This window comes from Solenopsis invicta, chromosome 16 (genome assembly GCF_016802725.1).
Source record: "Solenopsis invicta isolate M01_SB chromosome 16, UNIL_Sinv_3.0, whole genome shotgun sequence".
Classification (NCBI taxonomy): domain Eukaryota; kingdom Metazoa; phylum Arthropoda; class Insecta; order Hymenoptera; family Formicidae; genus Solenopsis; species Solenopsis invicta.
The window spans coordinates 23172353-23194206 of record NC_052679.1 but is presented as its reverse complement, the minus strand read 5'-3'; the positions used below and the strand labels follow the sequence as shown (position 1 = coordinate 23194206).

General features: G+C 33.6%; 4 protein-coding genes across 5 annotated transcripts in view; 2 read left to right on the top strand and 2 right to left on the bottom strand.

The window, feature by feature from the left end:
* Nucleotides 1–5117: 5117 nt before the first annotated feature.
* On the bottom strand, nt 5118–11323 carry LOC105199708 (zinc finger protein 699). Its single transcript, XM_011166909.3, has 4 exons — nt 10850–11323; nt 9911–10044; nt 8372–9108; nt 5118–7724 (listed from the first exon to the last, which is right to left on the bottom strand). The coding sequence occupies exons 2-4, from the start codon at nt 10013–10015 to the stop codon at nt 7343–7345; spliced, it is 1224 nt and encodes a 407-aa protein (XP_011165211.1). The 5' UTR covers nt 10016–10044; nt 10850–11323; the 3' UTR covers nt 5118–7342.
* Nucleotides 11324–12082: 759 nt separating this feature from the next.
* LOC105199719 (exonuclease 3'-5' domain-containing protein 2) lies at nt 12083–15652 on the top strand. The gene is made up of 7 exons (XM_011166929.3): nt 12083–12946; nt 13465–13606; nt 13688–13987; nt 14070–14194; nt 14271–14689; nt 14881–15251; nt 15336–15652. Exons 1-7 carry the CDS (start codon nt 12666–12668, stop codon nt 15534–15536), a joined length of 1839 nt encoding a protein of 612 aa, XP_011165231.1. The 5' UTR covers nt 12083–12665; the 3' UTR covers nt 15537–15652.
* Nucleotides 15653–15699: 47 nt separating this feature from the next.
* On the bottom strand, nt 15700–16673 carry LOC105199712 (mitochondrial import inner membrane translocase subunit Tim16). The gene has a single exon (XM_011166917.3). It carries the CDS (start codon nt 16352–16354, stop codon nt 15941–15943), a length of 414 nt encoding a protein of 137 aa, XP_011165219.2. The 5' UTR covers nt 16355–16673; the 3' UTR covers nt 15700–15940.
* A 589-nt stretch (nt 16674–17262) lies between these two features.
* Nucleotides 17263–21854, top strand: part of LOC105199727 (attractin-like protein 1) — a 44048-nt gene continuing 39456 nt past the window's right edge. The window contains exon 1 of one of the 2 annotated variants that reach the window (XM_011166941.3): nt 17263–18209. In XM_011166941.3, coding sequence (XP_011165243.1) covers nt 17785–18209 — 425 coding nt within the window. In that variant the 5' untranslated portion in view covers nt 17263–17784. The remainder of the gene's footprint in view (nt 18210–21854) is intronic. The other variant, XM_011166946.3, reaches the window with a different exon arrangement.

Sequence of the window (21854 nt, the reverse complement as noted above, 5' to 3'; positions counted from 1 at the left end):
TCGAAATCTATTTTCAAGAACTGTCCATGGCGAATTACGTAATTCGTCACACAACGACCCTATGTCACTTTTAAACTTCTGATTTCAAATCCCGTGTATACGCACACCTCGACGCTTAGATGGAATGGACCATAGCGAATTAAAAAGCCAAACTTTTTCAGAGATGTCTGACGTCTTGCTAGCCGTTACTCTAAACGTAACAAAGCGTTGCTAAATACTATCTCGTATTCTATAATACGAAGAGCGACAGCGGGATCTGATAATCTTTTCGAGTTTGTAAAGAAATGATAAAATCATAAACAAACCACAAGAATAATCAGTGTTATCATTTATTCATAATAAATTATATTTTAAAAATAACATCCTGTGTGTAAACGTAAAAGTGTGTGATCGCCTTTATGTCTAATAAATCTTCTTAATAATCTCATAAAAATGTTTTATTGCTCTCTGTATAATAGATTCTAATTTTACTTTAATTTTGAAATTTATATATGTATTAATATATTATTTTAGAATTGAACGTATTACAATTTTCTTTTAAATACATTTTTCTTAAAATATTTTCATTCATGCTAGCAAATTTAGGAATTAGATCAAAATTTACTAAATAAAATAAAAGTTCTTTATGAGATTGAAAGAAATTGTTAGATGTAACGTTTAGAATGTTATTTAACGTAACTTATTTATTGAAACTTAATTTATTATAAATAAATGACAATATTAAAAGATTATTCTTGTGTTTTGTTAATTACTTAATATTTTCTTTTATTAGAATAGAACTAGCAATAGTTATGAAAATAATCACAAGCGCTATGATTGAAATATTCGTTAATAATAGCATTCGTCATTTTTACGAATTTGATTTTTAAATTTTGGAAACATATTTTTGAAGTGTACTTTTGATTTATGCAAAAAGTAAAAAATTGATTTTTTTTACCTGTTATACTAGACTATTCTCTTAATCATTCCAATACAATTGGATATCAATTAAAAGTGATAATAATCGTTTTCAATAATCGTTCTTCCGTTTTCAAATTTATTCCAATATTTGCGGACATTTTCGTAAACTTTTGAGTACCTCGTTTATGCGTCTTTAATCTAGACATTATTATGCAAAATATTAATAAAGAATAAAATAAAACCTTCAAAGGCGAGCTTTAATCGAAACTAACATGACTGCTTCAGAGCTCATTACTCCAAGTCTCGTATATGCTCAAAATATCTATTTCTCATTTTCGTTATTAATCACATTATCTTAGGTAATTTGAGAAACGCAACACTTCTCTTATCTAAGATAAAGACGAAGATAATATGCATTATAATAAACTAGATAAAGATAAGATAAAACTTTTTCCTTATCTAGATTATCATTTAGATAATTTTATATAGGTGATGGCAAGCACTGATCATACATTTCGTTAAAATATTTTATGCATTATCAATTCCATACTGTTTCATAATTAAAAACTGCATTTATCTTAATGTACGAACACTTCTTTATTCTGAAATTTTTTTATTCGCCCCTCACTTTCAGTATGAAATAGAGTAAATGCATCGAGAGACACAAGCATTAATCAAAAAGAAATAAAAAATTGTTTTTATATTTATGAAACAATAAAAATGAGTCATCGCTATTGGATGCCATGTGTATCTAATTTGTGCATCAGTGAAATTTACATAAATCCCCGGGTAACGAGAGCTCGATCAATCCGCGGGACCTTCCAATTTTCACCGTCTCGCAAGAACCGACGGCAATCGGATTACTACGCGCTTGAAACTTAAATTCGGCGAGACGAAAGTCAAGAGCATACAACGGGGTTGCACACGAGCCACGCCCCGTGGCTGCGAATCCTCCGGTACAAAACGATCGGATCTCTGTCTTGCCGAAACGACAGGGAAACGGCGAGAGAGACGTTGGCCGTGTGGCGGCCGCGGCGTATCAATTCGAGCTCCCCTTTTTCCACAAGTAAATTTGACGTTGGCCAAATAAACACATTGAGGCCGGCTACGTTTGAAGTGGTCCCCGTTGACAGTGGGCGACCCGTGAACATCGGCGCGATTGTTCCGCAGCGGGTTGCCGTCGTCGGCACCTTTTGGGCCCCCAGGCAGCGGGGGCGGGTTTTCCCTTCTCCCCCAGGTGCCCCTTACGCGCTGCCGGTTGACTTCTGGACGTTCCTTTCGTTTGTAAAAATCGAGATCATTCTGTGCGCGTTTCAGTCAGAGCATCGCGGCAATCTCAAAGGATCTCCATTATCGCCATTCGTTCGCACATGCATTCGTTCATTCATTCGCGGTCGTGTCCCTCTTCACAGTCCCGAGTCTCTATTATCGCCCGCACTTGTCACTCCGGTCGATATTCGAAAGCGAAAAATAGGCGAGTAATTCAATCCGCAACACACTGCCGCCAGTGTGCGAATAATTAGGAATCGCTTAAGCAGCCTTTCGAATAGCTTTCTATTGTTTTAGAAAAAGGATTACTGACTTGTTTGCGTAAAAAAAAATCTCGGAAAAATGCTATCTTTTAGACATTAAAATTAAAGAAAAATAGTCTAAAGACCAAGATTTAAGTTTTTAATAATGATCTGATTACGATTGATGTAAACTTTTTCAATTTCATGGAATGATTTCTAAAATCCCTCTACTTATTCAACATATATGCGTGTTTTAACCCTTCGTTGCAGTGTCCTCTGCAAAGAACGCCTCTTCTTCATCACAGTTTTTGCATGTTTTATGTACCAGTAAACGGAAATAGATTAAAAATTATAATTCATTTTAATTCATTTGAATACATTTTGGATTAAAAAATAGCAATTAAGTCATTTGAATCCTATATGGATTAAAATGGATTGAATAACCTGCAAAAACTCCTTTTAAATTGAAAGAAGAATGGAACTCACTTCATTTCAATCCCGTTTCATGAATTAAAATGGATTCAAGGAATTCTTGAACTTTAATTGGATAGAGATGGATCAGTATAGTCATTACCGAATTTAAATTCTTGATCCCTTTTATCCATTTCTATTCATTTTTAATTTTTTGAATCCATTTTTGTTTGCTGGAAATATATTATGATTTATTAATGTAACAAGTAAAAAAATGAGATAAAATTATAAGCAAATTGCAAAAAGTATAAATTATGGTCTAACTCAATAACGCAGCTGCCTACTTTGCTGACTCGTGGATAACTTTCAACGACATCACACCTAACGCATATGCTCGATTACGATTTCTGCATTCGAATGGCGCAATACAGGGGACACTCCGTCTTACTTCGCTACTATCGCCTATCTTGCTCCACCTTCCCCTGTTTGATAATTGATCTATATTACGTAATTGGCATCATTATGCTTCTAAGATTTGTGTATAAATATGAATAACAAAAATATGTAATTATTTTGCATTAACTATAAATTAAAAACAAAATATCAGTCAAAATTAGCATATTTTTTACAAACAATTCATGAGATGAAAATAATAATAAACATATATATCTTCAAAATCTCTATTAATTATTGTCGAGATCGCTGATATCAAATCTGCATTAAAATCTTAAATGACAGATTCAAAATAGCAACCAAAATGATTATCATCGAGACATATTGAATAATGATGTTAATAAAATTTTATACACAAATAAGTGAGATAAATAAATAAATAAATGTAAAAATAATTGAGGCAAAAAAAATGGTTTTAAGAAATGAAATCACGCTTATAGGATAGTTTTTGACTTCCTTTTTTCTTGTATTTCAAAAAGGTATTTAAAGTATCAAAAATTTTATATAAAAGTTTGATAACAGAAATGTCTATTTAACTATAACACATTAGCAACATATCGAAAAAAATTATTCAAACAAATTTACCTCTTTGTAATCCTTTATATGAAAGAATATCTATTACATATCTTTTGTATTTCTTATATTTTCAATAGTTCTCAAAATATAATATCAAAAAAGTCAAGTCTTTACATAAAGAATAATTTTGTCTTTTAAAACTTTTCCGACTCATATATTTCAATATAGCCGCCATATTGAATTCGCCAATTTAATTTTTAAAATTTTGACTTCCGATTTGTAACAAGCGATCCCAAAAATTCTCATTAAAATTCAGCAAAATACGTTCAATAGAAACATTTGTGCAACAAAGGATTAAGATAGAATAGGTACATTTAAATTAAACACATCAGAACAAAATCTAGCTTTGTAAATTTTTTGTGAAAAAAATAGAAACGTGTCTATTTTATTATGAAGATTGTATTTCTTTCTTTGTTATTTAAATAATTAAAAATAATTAAAAACTAATATCGTTAAACATTGTCGAGCTTAATTTTAAAAACACGGTTTTTTTGCGGTGACCACTGCTGCTCCCATAAAACTCATTTAAAAGCTGAATGACACAAGATTTATAAAGTTGAAATAAATCTAGTATTCAACATAAACGTTTTTCGAAATGTTATGTTGAAATATTATGTTTAAACAAAATAGCAGCTAATAAAAATCAAATATCGATTTATCAAAAATTTCGTTTGGATTTTCGGTTGCAAAAAAAGCATTATATAAAAATAAATCCTACTACTTAGAGTCAAAAACTAATTTATATAGTGTCTACAGAGAGTATGTAAAACTGCAAATCACTCGGTTAAGCCAGCTTCAACATATAATGGTCACGCGTTTTAAAAACGAGAATTTTAATAACAACCATTCTTAATTCTTTCTTAACGAAATTTAAATGACAAAGAGAAAAATACAATCTTCACAATGAAACAAATCCGACTTTTTAATCTCTTTCCATTTTCACATAAAAAATTCACAAAGTAAGGTTTAGCTTTAACGCGTCTAGGATGATCTATGTTTCCTTAAGATATGTAACAATACATTTTAAAGTAAATAAGCTAATTTTATATATTATATTATTTTATAAATTATATAATTACCAAAATTACTGACTCGCACAATACTCTTCCCTTTTATTTATTTTTATTATCGTCTTCCCATTATTTCGAAAATTCAAGCAGCAAAAATTACCTTTCTTTTTGGCAAGCAAAATAACTGTTTTCGACAAGTAACAAAAATTCTTACATGTATAGTATTTTTAATAAGAATATCCAGAAATATCAATAAGTTTAGACATGATATAATATTTGTTTATTGAATAGAATAATGTACACTATGTATGTTCTAAACTATTATTTCACGTATACAACATGCACACGTTAAAAAATATTAACCAGTGATGTAGTAAGGAAAGATAACGCCCGAAGCATTCCCTCTTCCCTGCCTCTTATGCTTTCTTTACTATACTGTTGATGGTAATCATTAATAAACTAATTATCAAATGTTTATTGATCTTAAGATCAATTTCTTTTCTTTTTGCTATAGTAGAAATAAGTTTCGTTTTGTAATGCGGACTTTGAGGTTTTACAATTTTATTTACTCCTCTTTTGCCCAAGCAGCAAAGATAAGGAGTTACTCACTCATGAAATCAGTTAAGCCATCCTTAAAATAAATCCATCCATCCATCCATTAAAATAAATTTGAAATCAGACATCAGTTAAAATTACTTCAACATATCAAATCTTTAAAAAATTAAATTGAAATCACATAATTAACCCTCAGTAGCATACTATATTCGATATTTTGCAACACATGGGTGTACATACGTCACCCGACCATTTTCAATTGTCTATATCTTGGTATCTAATGCATAGAATTTGAATTTTTTTTAAATCAATATGACAGAAGGTTAAAAAAAAACTAAATAGGTGTGAAAATCGAGAAGTTGAATATGTTCGAAATATTTAAAAGGGAAGGAGTAAACGATTTATGGGTATACGACATTCAATGTGTCAGCTGAGGGTTAAACATGAAATTCCAAATTTTTGTTTGTAACTAGTATTGCACCGTAAAATTTGCGTTCTTACTAAAACGACATACGAGTGAGATCACCCCTCTGTCCTCTTCGCCGCTACTAAATGTAATCATTAAAAATAAAAAAAAATGTAATTTTTCTCTAACACATAAATTTGATATTTACAGAAGTATATTTTTTCCTTCTTCTGATCTCATAATTAATCCTTAATCATATTGATAGAGTACCTTTGTACTCCATCAGTGTAATTTAAGATTAAAATTATATTTTAAACTTGTAATTACATACAAAGAAAATTCTATCGAGAAAATTTACTTATTACAATAATCTATAAAAATCAAAATTCCTGAAAATCTTATACATCTCAATTATATTCTGAAATAAGCGTCGTACCAGCAAATAAAATTTGCTGCGTAACAGCAAATAAAAATTATTTTGTCATGAAGAAAGTCACTTAGGCATAAACTAATAATTTGAAAAGAACACGTAGAGCAATTTATATTTGCATATTTAATATCTAATACCCGATTTCTTCACACCTCTCGATAGCTATCTTCCAGATAAAGATACTAAATAACTAAAAATTCATTTTCTTCATTGAAACCTCTGGTTAAATTTTTCTCTGGTGAAAATTTTTCTCAGAATTTTTCATGTAATTTTTCACAATTTCTTTATAATTTTATAACTTTCTCAAATTTTTTGTACAAATTGAAACATTTTTCAGAAATACTCAGAAAATTTATCTTTTCTCCGAATATTATAAAATATCCTAAAATTTCTAAAACTTTTTGTTCTATAATTTCTAATAAAATGTTATAAAATCTACAAAAATTAATAGTTAAAAGAAATTTATAACATGAGAAATCTTAGAATATTTCACAATTTGCATGTATGATAAATTCTGAGAGATGTAGACTTTTGGAATATTTCGAAGTATTTTTGAAAAATGTTTCAATTTGTATAAAAATTATGAAAAAAATTTTCATCAGAAATATGTTTAACGAATAGCTTATCATAATATTAGTTTTTGACACAAAATGTTAAAATTTTAATAGAAATTATAATATGCTCTAAAAAATATATTATAGATAAAGTAATCAAGAGGTAAAAAAATTGGGCATAAGGAGCAAACATCAAGTGTGTAAGTTTTCGTAGCATCACATTACTAAAGTTCCGTAGCGTTATACAATTACTAAAATGTATCCTATGAAAATAGGTAAGCTCTTTAAACATTATATGTAAAAACTTTGGACATGTAATGTTTAAAGAACTTATCAATTTGTATAGGATACATTTTAATAATTGTGTAACGCTACAGAACTTTAGTTATACAATGAACGTTATACAATGTAATGTTATACAATTACTAAAATGTGTCCTACACTATGTAATGTCACATGTGAAAACTTTTTAAAGAAGTGTTTAGGAGAAATATCAATGATAAAGTGTCAAAATAAAATGTGTCACTTATGTGTTACTATGCCGATACAGAATGCGTCTTTAAGTGTATGTTCAAAGTAGTTCTATTAATAAAGGCTTTTGAGCAAATTGGGCAAGGATACGCGCGTGACAAATGATGCTTTAAGTGCTCGCTGAACTGCACACTGTCCTTGAAGTTCTTCTTACATATGTTACATTTCAGATCTTCCCCAGAATCCTCCAAGTGAGTCCGTGTATGCATGTTAACTTCATCAATGTTGTCACACTGTTTCGAGCACACCCGACAAGTGAACTTCACTGGTTGGAGAATACCTATTTGATTCCCGGTTAAAGGATTCGGTACAGGTATTATATTTTTGGTTTGGTTTGTAATGTTACATGTAAAACCCTCTTCCTTTGCATGAGAATTTATGTGATTCCTGTAAGATCAATAATATTACAGTATAATAATAATAATAATAATAATAATAATAATAATAATAATAATATATTAATCTTAATTATCATTTATCATTACACAATGATTTATTAAGTAGTACAACAAAGCAAACTATTTTATAATTTTAATCTGGCCATCAGTTTGCAGAATTTGTAAAATTTCTCGGAAATGGCCTTACTTTTTCAAACTTTCGTCAAAAAATACTTTAGGTCTCAAGGCATAATGGGCCAAATTGATTAACTGTTAAGATATCAAAATCAATAAAATCTTTGAACAAACATAAAGCTGAGAGAGTCATTAAATTAAAGTCATCCAGTAAATTTTGAGCTTATAAAATTTATATAAAAATTATTAGGTCTTGAAATTTATTATTAGGCATCTTTATGTTTGACATTTTCATCAGTCCTAATTTCACTTATTATTGCTTTTATAAAAAAGTTTTCTCAATTATAACGATTTTTCGCTACACTACTAATATCCAATGCAAAGCGTTTATTACATTAATTAACTGTTTTGTATATTACATAACACATTATGTATTATTTGTAATGATGCTTTATACGTAATATTTACAATATAATTTTCTTAAAAAATTATTATTCTTTTTATAGAAATATATAAACTTACCTGTAAGATTCTGCTTGTGAAAAACCAATATTGCAGCTGAGACAGAAATAATCATATTGTTTAGGGGCTATTGGAGGTAGAGGAGAAACCTGAATGACGTTCTGTACACATATTTTAGGATGTTCTGCCAAACAATGCTGCTTAATACCATCCTTCACATCGAATACCATATGACACTGATGACATTTGTATGGATTTTGTGGATCGGTACTAACGTGCAGTCTTACATGCTTATCATATGCTAATTGATTAGTACATTCTGTCTGACATATATCACACTTAAAATGCTTTTTGACATGTTCTTGTAAAGATTGTGAATTAGGAAAAGTTTTATTACATTTGGTGCAAAGGAAATTCTTGATTTCTCCTGTCTGCACGATGTAATATTTATCACATACTTCACATTGAAATGCTGGTTTTGATTGATACATACATTTCTTCAATTTGCACAAACCCTGAGGACAGGGTTTCATACGCAACGACCGATGTTTTATTGCCGTACCACTTTCGTTCGTTCCTGTGTTTATCGTGCTCTTAAATTTGATCAAAGGCATTATTTTTTTACACTTCGGGGCTGGTTTGCCTCGTATCTTGTCAATTTGTATTATCAGACGATATGTCTTTGCATTTGCCTGAGAATTCCCATGTGTCATAGAAGTTGATAAAGTGGAACCGTTTATAGCTGTTACTTGATTCATTGACTGAGTGTCTTTATTTCCGCTAAACAAATCTTCGATCTGCAATATAACATAGGAATATAAATGTACATCTATGATTTATTAGCGTTTTCTAAATGTATGCTAACTAAATAAGTAAAAATAAATAAAGATGTGTTAATCAAGGTTTCTTGACACCAAATTGAATCAAATCAAATCATAATGAATTCATCGCAAGAAAAAACAAATCTTTCAAGCCAAAATTCTGATAGATAGAGGAAAGTATTAAAACATAATGGAGATTACTTTCATAATTAAATTATACTGGTATGATTCAATATTAAACGTTGAATTTCATAAAAAATAGTGGATTATTTATTTACACCTAATAGATAATAAAAAAGATTACTGTGTAATAGAATATTAATTACACAAGTTATTTTAAATATCATTTTCTAAAAGTGTCAAGGGTATGTAATCATGGTTGTGCTTAAATTAAATTAAAATAACATCACAGTATTAAATTGATAAATCAATTTAATAATATTAATGTCAACAAGCATTTATAAAATCTTCCCATCCTAAAATACTATAAAGAACTGTTCTGATTTAATTTAAAAACTGCATTTCAAAATTAAGAGTACCAAAGTGCATTTCAAAGAACTAGAAAATAATAAATATACATAAAATCACATATAAAATATTACTCAAGCACTAAGATCCGCTCTAATCATCTACCTTTTTCCAATTTTAATTGATTCTATTAAATTAAAAGTAAAAACAGTTTCATATACTATTCAAAGATATTAATTTCATATTCAATCAAATCTTATCTTATTCAATTTATGTTCAAAAAGTTTGCTATCTTTAAAAATAAGCTTACATTCTCTTGCATGGATGGACTCAGTGGTGGTGTCACTAAAGCAGGTGAATGTTCATCTAATTTCTTTCGTTTCAATGATACTTTCATTGGTGTTGCCTGTGACATATTCTTCGCCTTTTGTTCTTTCAAAGATTCTACAAATTACATATATATTACATTTTATTACAATATTAGACAATAAAAATTTTATTTTTGTAAAAATAAAGATATAGTTTAGAACAATTGTAAGATACTTCTATAAATGATCTTAATATAAACAGTTTTACTATCAAATTGTACTATGTATACAGTGGAATTTCATTAAAACCACAAACCAAAAAAAGATCGAAAGAAAACAAAATCTTAATGGGCTTAATAGATTTTTGATAAAAACAAGAAAAGTTGTCTAATAAAAATGACCATGGCAACCATTTGACTGTGTGTTGTAGTAAAGCTACCTGGAACTGGGAATGCTATCTATAGTAATTTATTGCTGCTCAATTTGCAACTTGTTTTGGTATCATTATGTTAGAATACAATAATCTGAATGGTCTCAAACAACATTCCACTCAATATTTTGTGACAACTTAATACCAATTAATAACTTTTATAGACTATATTATTTATATAGCTGTATGAAGACATATTTAGATATCTTGATCTTTTTACAGTTATCACTAATTGAAAATAACATTCATATTGTTAAAATCGTCACACAGTTACAAAAGTTTCCTAAATTGCTTAAAGCTAATAGACACACAAGCTGCAATTGAATCTAGCAATAATGCATTAGCATAGATAGAAGCCAATTCCATGCCATTATTTAGGCACTATGGCACTTGAGCCAGATTATCATAGTCATTTTTCTTCTTTCGACGACCTTTTAATAAATGGATAATGAAATATCTAAAGAATAGTTGTCAATATTTTTGTAAGATGTTCCTGACTGAGCTTACTAACCTCCTTTATCGAATAGAGTGGGAAATGTGGGAATGGCGGTGGTCTTCAAGTCTCCGGACGTGGTAAATTGATTCTTCTCAAAATGAAGCTCGCAAAGGTGCCGGATTTTCTTATCGCTGGACGCTAAATTGCAGTTACGAAGCCACTGACTTTTCCTCCCAGTATTCAACAAAGAAACTGAACGATTATACCAGAGCGTTGATCGTTATAGAGGAATCACTCACAGATCGTTCTCCGGGAAAGGAAAGAATCTAATCGGATTGCCCTTTATTCTCGTATTCTTAGTAGAAGAACAGTCGTTGACTACGCAGGATATCATTATACCACAGAAAAGATCTCACAAACGCTATCTCATCATCGGAGATTATGCATAAATAACTGTAAATAACGCTCATAACCTATAAACGAAATTGGAAATTGGTATTTGGAAATTTTGGAATAATAGAGTCCGCGCAGAAAGAAACAAGGAATTAGCAAGCGAAGTAGATGAGAAACCACACAAAAGTACAATATAAGGCCGCTATTTCATGTGTCGTGCGACAAGGCTTTCCAAGCTAGTTGATTGGTTACAGGACAAAGAGATCCAAGAATTTCTTTATTCCACAGCCAATCAACAGACTTGAAAAGACTTCTCGTACGATACATGAAAACTCGGCCTAAAGATATCTCAAGCGCGTATAATAATTATTGATATAATAGTCCCATAATATTAAAATAATATTAAAAAATATTGAATATTTTTGAAATATTATTTTAATATTATTTTAATTTTTAATAATATTTGTATAATATTCTAGGGAATACTCCAAATATAATGTGAATCAACTAAATTTAATATTTTATTTTTATAAATTAAGTTTATATAAAATTAAAAGAAATTTTGTTTTTTATGTGGGAATGCAATTTTTTATATTTTTTTTCTTTTACATAAATTTTTAGCTTGAAAATAAGATTAATAAATTAAAGTTTATATGTTTCAAAAATAACTAATTTAAAAATTAAAAATTAAACCATTTAAAATTATCTAAGTTAAATTAAAAGCCAATAACTTTTTGACTTTATTATTTAAATTTAACCTTTTAATTAATTATTATCTTACCAATTAAAAAAATTTTTCAGATTTACGAGCCAGTTGTCCAAATTTGAACTTTCGATTCGAGAATCTACACGTTATTCTCGACCGCAGGAATCGATTCTCAGGAATCGAAAGAGAGAAAGAAATTGAGATCGAAAGAGAAGTCATTGTACCGCACAAGTTCCGCGATACCGGCTGATACCGGCAGAATTTATTGGTGAGATAAACGTGCTTGAGCGCGAGTCGTTTAATTAGTCGTGCGTGATACCCGTAGCCGCGTACGCCGGTCGTCCTTTTAGCTGCGGGGTCCCTTGAACCTCGTTCGCGTTTCAATGGGATCGGAGCTGGTCACCGAAATGATTCTTTTATACGGAGCATTTTCGAGCAAGAGCGACCGCGACTTCAGATAATCGTAGATTTATCTAGTCGGATGATTCCGCGCCGTGTTGCGCCAAAGTTTTTTATATTAATGCTTTCGAGACGAATCTGAGAGTTTATCGCTGTGATCGATTAACGTACCGAACTGCTGCTGTCTGAAATCGTTGCAATCGTGTCGGGTCCGACTGATCTCGACGAGCGGTCAGACACTTTAGAATTGTAAAACACATAGACGACGAGTAGTTCGCGTGCGTGTGTGTAAATATATATCGCGTAACGCAGGAATTGTACATATAACGTTGATTTTTTATAATCGAATTTTTTGCGCGTCTTAAGCGTCTCTTTCCCCCTCCTTTTTGATTAATGATTCCCGCACGTAACAAAATGTTTCTCGTTTGCGTGACCGTGGGACTCGTCTTTCTGGCGTCGAAGTACCGCAACAACGTGCTTCGTAGCGTCAAACATCTATATAAAAATATAAAAAATCGAGATAGCAGTAATAAAGCCAAGCGCAATGAGCAAGATACCGATAGTAATAATAATGAGGGTATTCGTGACAAGAAGGAGATTAAACTTGTACTCGACAAGATTATTCTGGCAGACTCTCCGGAGAAATGCGATTACGCCGTACAGCGTATTCGTTGGTAAGCATTATTATTAATTTTATCGCTTTTCTAACAATATTCCCAGCACGAGCACAGGAATCCTAAGGCATTTCAACAGCTATACATCTTCGTGTCTCGTGATTTTCCACAACCAGTGGAAACTATTTTCATAATTGTTTACATTTTTTCTGAAGAGAACCGTACTCGTTGTATTTGAAAGACAACATATATTAGGTGTCCTTGGGATTCTCCAAGAAAGATCTAGATTTCGTATTATACTTACACTTGCTAGCAAAATAACAATCATTATTATATGAAAGAAAATATTTCTTAGAATTTTCTTTCTGCAATAAAATAAATTTAATAAGAGAATTTGTCTATACATTAGACAAATTTATTTTTCATTCTTATAATATAAATTTGCACTGCTGCTGCATTGATTGTTTCTCAAATTTATGAAGCATGTTTTTTAAGAAAAGTAATAATTAAAAAAGTAAACATTATTTATGATCTCTTTTTAGGGCAATGTTACTAATTTGTTGCACTTTTCTTTCTAGTGATCTGTCTGATGGTATCCTAGGTTTTGATTGCGAATGGGTCAAAGAAGGACCCGTCTCTTTGTTACAACTGGCTACTAACAATGGAGTAGTTGCTTTGTTTCGCATTGGGAAAATTGGCTATATTCCATTTAAACTCAAGGTAACACTTTGCGAAAAGTTTGTAACTAGAAATTGTCTGTAATTAGACAAAACACTGAGTTTCATGCAATATTTGTTTCAGGAATTATTAGCTACTAAGCACATTCTTAAAGTTGGAGTTTCTTCGTTTGAAGATGGACAGAAGCTTGTAAAAGACTATGGATGTAGAGTTAATGGAACTCTTGATTTAAGAACTTTAGCCGACAGTCTTAATTTACCAAGCCGGAAGAGTTTAGCTGCCATGTGCGAACAGTATCTTAACATTGAGATGGACAAACTAATAGAAGTCAGGTGCGGTGACTGGGATGCTAGCACCTTGTCTGACGATCAAGTTGCATATGCTGCTTGTGATGCGCTTGCATCTGTTATCATTTATCATAAAGTAAGAAAATTTGAAATGCCTTTTCTATATAGTTATTGTAACGATTGTAAGTTATACTTCTCATATCCGAATTTTATTGCAGATAATGGAAAAAAATAAAGAAAAGTATTCATTTTGGCAAAGATTAGGGATGTTCTTATATAATATATTAAGTAGTGATATAAATGTGCGGATTCATGGTGTACCTGCTACAACAGTCGATACGAGGTATGCAAATTTAATATAGTTAAAAAGTTTATGTACGTGAAAAAGAAATAAACAAATAAATATTCATCTGTTTAAGGTTCAAGGTTCAGCGATCACCAAAAGCGGACAGTGTTACTAATGATAATATTTTAAATACTAAGAATAAATCAGTAGCTAGAGTAGTAGATCAAAACACTAACAACGAACATAAGAATACGATACCTACAAGAATCAAACCTTTATATCATAATTGTTATTTACAAGCCCCCGATGGAGATATATTGTGTACATGCGATCGCAAGAAAGCGGAATGGTATATTACGAAAAATTTAGGGAAACTTGTGGAGACAGATCCATATACAGTGAGATTAAATTTCGAACCGTCCGGCCGAGCATTAGGAGAAGTTGGACAATATTATACACAAGTGAAGCTTAATCAATGTGTAGTCTGTGGATCCAACGAGAAATTCATTAGGAAAAATGTCGTACCGCGAGAATATCGGAAGTACTTTCCATGTGAGTATTTGAAAAAAAAATCATTTATTTGTATAATATATTAAAAATAACAAAAAAGATTTTTTCATTAATAACATGCCAGTATAAAAAAAATAATATAATAAAACAAATAACAATAGTAAAATAACAAATATAAAAATTTTTTCTTCCATGTATATTTATAATCTAAAATATTGAATGTACTTTTTCAGTGGTAATGAAGGCACATCAATCTCATGATGTATTGCTATTATGCCCTTCCTGTCATGAAATCAGCAATAACCATGATCTGCAGCTCAGAAGAAAGTTAGCAGACATGTGTGACGCACCATTAATTGGACCGATGACACACGTACGAGACAACTACTTGCACAACCGCCGGAAACTGCTTTCAGCTGTCAAGGCCTTGAAGGAAAAATTAACATTACCTCAACGGCAACGTGAAGAGTATGAGAAGTACATACTAGAGCACACAGGGCAGCAGAAAATTACACAAGATCTGCTTAACGCCTTGAACGAACAGCTGAAGAATGCGCTGACCCAGAAACCAATACCTACCAAGTATCAGCCACATGGCCTGAAGGTATAAATATTTTTTTAACTGTTAAGACAAATTTGTGAGATCTTTATACTCTTTGATTGAATCTTTATACTCTTTGTTCAACAGGTAGTACAATATTTTCAAATGCAAGAAAGTGGACTCATCGAGTTGGAACGTACGTGGAGAGAACATTTCCTCTACACAATGAATCCGAAGTACCTGCCAAGTTTATGGTCTGTACGTCACAATCAGGAGCGACTGACCATACGCCAGGCACAAAATAGAATTGATGCGGACGACGCAAAGGTGGCTGGATTAACGCAATAGCGCTAGAATTTGAACATGATAACTAAAAAGTCTCGTATAAGAGCGAGAACTTCTAAAGACTGTTATGTGAAATATATGAACCAATATATCTCCTGAATATATATACATAATATATACTTTTACTTTTATTTACCTCATGTAACATGATGCAACACACAAGTCATATTTCTCAGTACAAGAAACCTAAGTTTTATTCCCACAAAAGTCTTGGAATCGCTATGTACTCAAAATATACATTTCAGCTCAACATTTTCAAGATCATATTACATATTTACATAATGTTTGTGTTGGATTAAAATAACATCTCATGTTTTGAAACCATATTATAATCGATATCAGAAGCTATTATTTATTATGAAGTTATGTACACTTTATATAGAATTAATTTAGACTAGGGTCGAATCTCATGGCTGCCTGGGAGCTTCGTGACCGCTCGTCGAACCTTCTGGTGGTGGCGGTGTCGCCGTCCCTTTCTGATTTTTCACTTCCTCATCAATGCGCTCCTTGGCACGAACAATCTTGGATTGCAGGTAGAATGAGCCACCCTTTGATCGGTCATTAGCCTCCATGAGATGCTTGTAGTTTCGCTCGATCTGCTCCGTCTGGTCAAGACGCTCCACGTTCAAAATGCGAAGAGCCTCCTCCAGGGTGAGACCAGTCCTGGTGTTGGCGGCGACGTGCTGCGCACCCTGCCTGCCGCCGCCCGCCCGTCGCGCCGCCTCCTGGCTCGCCGCGATCTCCTGACGCAACGCGCGCGCAAACGCCTTGCCGACGACCTGCGTGCCCATCACGATGATCTGTATGAGGTACTTCGCCATGGCCTAACCTCACGTCACGCACGTTCGGCACCTCGACGCGCGGACGAACTGTCACGTCGGCGTTTTATAATTATCTGCCTCTTGCGTTTGAACGGTTGGCTCAGTCACCGTGTTCCAGGGTTATAGTCGTTTGCGCAATTCCGTACCCTTGATCACGCATCAACGACACGACGTCTCACCGGCCATGAGGAACTTAACCTAGTCGCTACGCATGGCAATCGTAACTTGCGCGCCTGTATCCTCAACGTTTAACAGGTCCGTTCCACAATATGTCGTATGTCGTTGTCGGACGTCGGGCGTGTATATTGGATCGCCATGTAAACCAATAGCAAGCTCAAATAATAATCCAGCGCGCATGCGTCCGACATGTCGCAAGTTGCAAGCCAACTTCAGCCAACTTCGCACAAGAGGGTTGGAGAAGAGTACTTATATGACATTTGTCGTAAGTACGTTCATTTCCATCAACATACATTAATTTTTAATCCGTTTGTTTATCCTTAGAATTAGAAAAAAATAAAAAAGAAGTTTAACCGAAATTAAAGTCTATTTATATTAACATAATATTAATGGACATACAACTGCGCTTACGATCACTTACGACTACATTTACTTTATTGTCCTCTACGATGCATATTTATAACAGCTTGGCTCTTCTCATCGCATGCTTATTGTCATAAGATTCGTAGTCAATAAAACGCGTCATCAGATTAGGATTAGAAATTCAAACTTTTCCTTTTCTTTTAATTGAACATATTTCATCTTTAAAGTAACATAAATGTCGAAAATTACTGTGATTTTGAGAAAAACAATAGCTTTATTTGCCCGATAGATTAAAAAAAAAATACATAAAAAACGTTTTTAAAAAACGTTTAAAAAATCCAAAATTTGATCGATAAAATATCAGCATCCTCTTTAATATAAGCTTGGATTTCTCAAAGTAGCAAGCCAGAGTAGCCGGACGACTGCGGACGACGACTCGCAGTCGCGGACGGACGGTGGCGGTCCCTCTCGAGAAAGTGATACCGTGCGACGGTGGTGGTGGTACTGGCAGCGGCGCTCGTCGCTCGCTCCCCCTCAAATTCGCCAGCAGGCAGCGTGTATGTGCTGGTCTGCTGGTGTGTGCCAGGACTGCGCCAGAGGCCAGGCGCCAGCGTGCGGCGCGTAGGCACGGCGTGCAGCGAGCGGAGCAGCGCGGAGCAGTAGCGAGTCGCCGTCGCGCGAGTTCGCCGTAGGGCGAGTCGAGTCGAGTCGAGTCGAGTCGAATCGAATCGAAGCGGGTCGCGCGAGGACAAGAGAACGGGACGAGCGAGAGCTTGATCCCGGTGTTCTGTCGTCGGTTCTTCGTACTCGTCGTCGTCGTCGTCCCGTATGCGCGTCCCTCGTCGGCGCGTCGCCGTCGGCCATTGTCCCTGACATGGAAGCCTATCAAAATGGCAGAGATCGTGCAGATGTTTTTGTTCCTATATAAGTCCAAGTACCGTCGGAAACGCCGTCGCGACAGCGACGGCGACGACGACGGTGGCGGCGGCGGTGGCGCGTGGCGCGGTCGCGACCGCGAGGAGGATCACGATCGGCGGTGGCGGTGTCGACGGTGCGGCCATGGCAGCGACAGCGGCAACGGCGGCGGCGGTAGCGCGACCGCGACGGTGCCGTGGGCGCCGTTCCTGCTTTGGGCGGCGCTCGTCTGCTGGGTGGTCCACGTAAGCGCCGCCGCCTCCGCCTCCTCGTCGTCGCCGACGCTGGACGCGGCCTGCGACCCCGACACCTGTGTCAACGGCGACTGTGTCAACGGCACCTGCGTGTGCCGCGAGGGCTGGCAGGGTGCGCACTGTCAATTCTGCGGCGGGAAAGTCAGGTAAGAGTTCATCCGTCAGCTTGGGAAACCGGGGGCTTGCGAATAATCTGTCTTGCTCCCTTCTCGAACTTTTCTGCCTCTATTTTTTATTTTTTATTTTTATTACGCTCCGCTCAGAGCGATGTTTCCGCGGCGCGCCGCGTGCCCCTTGGAGCGAAGCAATGTGCACTCCTCCGGGGGGGAACGGCGTCACCCGGATGCTCCGGGAAGAAACTACGTACGAACCCGTTTGCCTCTCGCACGCACATACATATGTACATACACGCGGCGGCGGCGGCGGCGGCGGTGTCGTCGTCGTCGTCGTCGTGTCAAGTGCAACGGGATCTCGCCGCTTTCTAGGTCGTCCTCGTCGCTTCGATCGCGCGTTCCGGGTGAGTGCGGGCGACGGAGGGATCCGTCCACCCCTCTCGTGCGATGTAATAAACCGACGTAAATAAACGCCTGCGTGCGTACGTGCGTTCGTGCGTGCGTACATGCGTACTTTCGGTCGCCTCCTCTTTCTCAAGAGGCGTACGTCCTCAGGAACACGCTCCTGTCGGCCGCGCCGCTCTCGACGGTCCTCCTCTCTCTCTCTCTCTCTCTCTCTCTCTCATTCTTTTTTCACACTTGCAATCGAATTTCTATTTGACCCGTCAAACGACTATTTGTTATCGTGTTTTGTTTGATCGCCACGAAAAGAGAAAGGAGATAGGTGTCTCAAGATAACGCACACGTCCAAAATCGGGACACGAGATATCTTCAAGATACGTTAAGGTCCTTGTACTTATGTAGATTAATTTTGATCTCGGTTTAACTAGAGATAGAAGACTTTCTATCTCTTTTTCTTAAAAAAAGATAAAAAGTAAGTTAAACCGAAATTAATTTACCCTGTTAAAAATTAATAGCGGAATTTAATGTAATATAACGGAAGCAATTTCAAGTAAGTATATTGAAATTACATTTAATGGCAACATTAAAATTACATTAAATGTTGTCAAGGTGTTAAATTTCATGTACACAAATATATTTTTAAGCTTCAGACACATTAAATTTAATAAACTCGTGTAACTTAAAAGTACATTGAATTTCATGATCTTTTTAACGGTGTACATTGATGCAACTGACACAGTGTATCATTTAAGCTTTTTCCGAATTTAAGCTTTTGTACACGTAGAAAGTAAGAATATAAAATAATAAAGTAAACTTAAAAACCGGGAAAGCCCAAAATTTGTTCATACATGTTACGAGTAATATAATTTTAAAAATTATAAAAAATCCTTTAATCCATTATTTAATCTAATTATCATAAAACTAAAGAATGATGTTGAATATTTGCATGCTAAATAAAAATACTTTTGTCTGGCTAGAATGAACAAATGACACACTGTGCGGCCCTAAGATTGTCCGCATAACACTGCCTGAGGACGTCTTTAAAGTATCTCAATGCACATCTTTATGTTGAGAGAACATTTTTTTAAATGAAAAAAAAAAAATACATTTTCTTAAAACCATATATGTTGATACAAGCATTTGTTTGTTCTGTTTAAATAAAAATATTTACTTTTAAGTAAATATAATTATTACCTTAAGTATATAATTTTGTATTTTAACATTTTTTTACATTTGAATAATTGTTTTACAAATAAATTATATACATTAGTATTATTAAACTTAATTAAATTATTTGCTGATTTACATAAATATTTCCATTAAAAAAATTTTTCACTTGACTGCAAATTAACAAGCTATTAGATTCCACCGAGTAAATAACTTTTTTATGTTAAGTAAAATTATTTATAAATATTGTTTCTCTCGGTGTAAGAGTATCTTGTGTTCCGGTTTTGGACACATTTGGAAATCATGTCGTTTGATCGTCGGGTTGATCGAACGGGTCATTGGTGACTCTGACCGAATGCCGTAAGAGGCGAGTCCGACAGTCTATCCAGATGAGGATTCGCGATTTGATTTGTGTGTCGGCTGACCAACCGACTGATCAATCAATCGTCGCCGGCGCTCAGCTCTCACTGTCGACGCGACGCGTCGGGGAAAGTGCTCTCCGTCGAGGATGCCGATTATGCCGCGCCGCGAATCTTCGCCCTGAAGAGGAAGAAAAATATTCCACCCTCGCACTCGCGGACGAAACATCGTGAAACTTGCTCATCGCGTTTGGAGATCATCCGCTTTCGTAGTAACTGTACGAGTATATGCGAATTCCAACGTTATCGCGAAAAGACATGGGGCGATCTTCCTTGCACTCGAGAAGGAAGAATCATTAGTTTCTCTTGACGTAACGAAGAATTTATCGCGTTTCGTTTTCCTATATTGATAGTGCGATCCAACGTTAAGTCGAGTTCCATCGCACTTCCACAAAATTTATAATCTAAACAAGAATAAAGTACATGTTTCTCCGACACGGAAATTTATTAATCTTGAATGTTTTTTTTTATAATATTAAATAAAATATAATATTTATATATTAATTCATAATATTTAAAAAATATATGTATATATTAATGTATTTTTATATTAAAATTTAATTGCAGTCCTTTAATATTTTAAGTTATCTATAAAACAAGTTGTTTTAAATGTTATAAAAATTAACGTTAAAAGAAATAAATTTGTTACATAATTCAATTAGAGTTATTTATATTTTAATTAAAAAAATTTTTTGAGGAACATGTATTTGTCGAGATAATATTTGTTTGCGTTTTATGAACAATAACGTTAAGAATAAGTATTTAGGACAAACCCGGATATTGATTCATTCAAATTTTTTGTAGGCTTTTACTATTTTCGCAATAACTAAAAAATTTTTCATATATTTGTATGTTGATAATAGTATTTTATATTTATATTTTTAGTTTTGTATTTTATATTTTAATAAAATAATTAAATTATTTTACATAGTAAATTTTTACACAAAAATTCAACAATCTCGGCTTTGCTTCGTTATATGTCCGATCATAAAGTATTTATTATAAACTGGAATTCCGTTTTGAAACTGACACTCGCGTTTTTTAAACGTTTGGAAATTGTTTTTCACGTCTGACCAGCGAGAAAATAGAATTCACAATTATACATTTGTTTCTTTTTTTTTACTAATCGAAAATTCATATTTATTTAGTTTTTATTTCTTCGTATTTTTTTTAGAAAGTGTAATCTGTATACATGTCAAAGACTAATAAATAATGGAATAAATGTACAAATTAATCTTTTCTCTACTATCATGGGTATTTCATGGATATTTCCGTCCGATTCTTGTTCGTATATATTTTACTCAACTTATGATTACTTTGGTTATTAAATTATATACTACATTGTCTAAAATAAAGTTTTGTTTTAAAAAGCTAAAAATACGTATATGTTTGTAAATTTTTAAAGGTTTTTTTAACCATTTTAAATCGGTGAAAAAACAAACAGATTCGAGATACTAAGAATGGTAGGAATTAGTTTCTACGCCGTTTTGAGCATGATATCGTAAGAATTAATAATAGTAAAAACGAAAATATAACAAGGTTCAGAAGATTAAAATTTAATAATTCAAATCAAGGAACTAAGAGAACCGCAAGATGTTGGTGAATATTCACATGTGCATATTACATTCATAATGTATTTATATACAATTTAACAAACGTTTCGATCTTCGAATTAAGTCGTCCTCAGTAT

Coding starts and splice junctions, on each gene's coding strand:
- LOC105199708 (XM_011166909.3), bottom strand. CDS start 10,015: ATGTCACAGGCAACACCAATGAAAGTATCATTGAAACGAAAGAAATTA. Junction 9,109..9,910: donor GTCCATCCATGCAAGAGAAT/GTAAGCTTATTT, acceptor GTTATATTGCAG/ATCGAAGATTTGTTTAGCGG. Junction 7,725..8,371: donor TCACAAGCAGAATCTTACAG/GTAAGTTTATAT, acceptor TTGATCTTACAG/GAATCACATAAATTCTCATG.
- LOC105199719 (XM_011166929.3), top strand. CDS start 12,666: ATGATTCCCGCACGTAACAAAATGTTTCTCGTTTGCGTGACCGTGGGA. Junction 13,988..14,069: donor CTGTTATCATTTATCATAAA/GTAAGAAAATTT, acceptor ATTTTATTGCAG/ATAATGGAAAAAAATAAAGA. Junction 15,252..15,335: donor ATCAGCCACATGGCCTGAAG/GTATAAATATTT, acceptor TTTGTTCAACAG/GTAGTACAATATTTTCAAAT.
- LOC105199712 (XM_011166917.3), bottom strand. CDS start 16,354: ATGGCGAAGTACCTCATACAGATCATCGTGATGGGCACGCAGGTCGTC.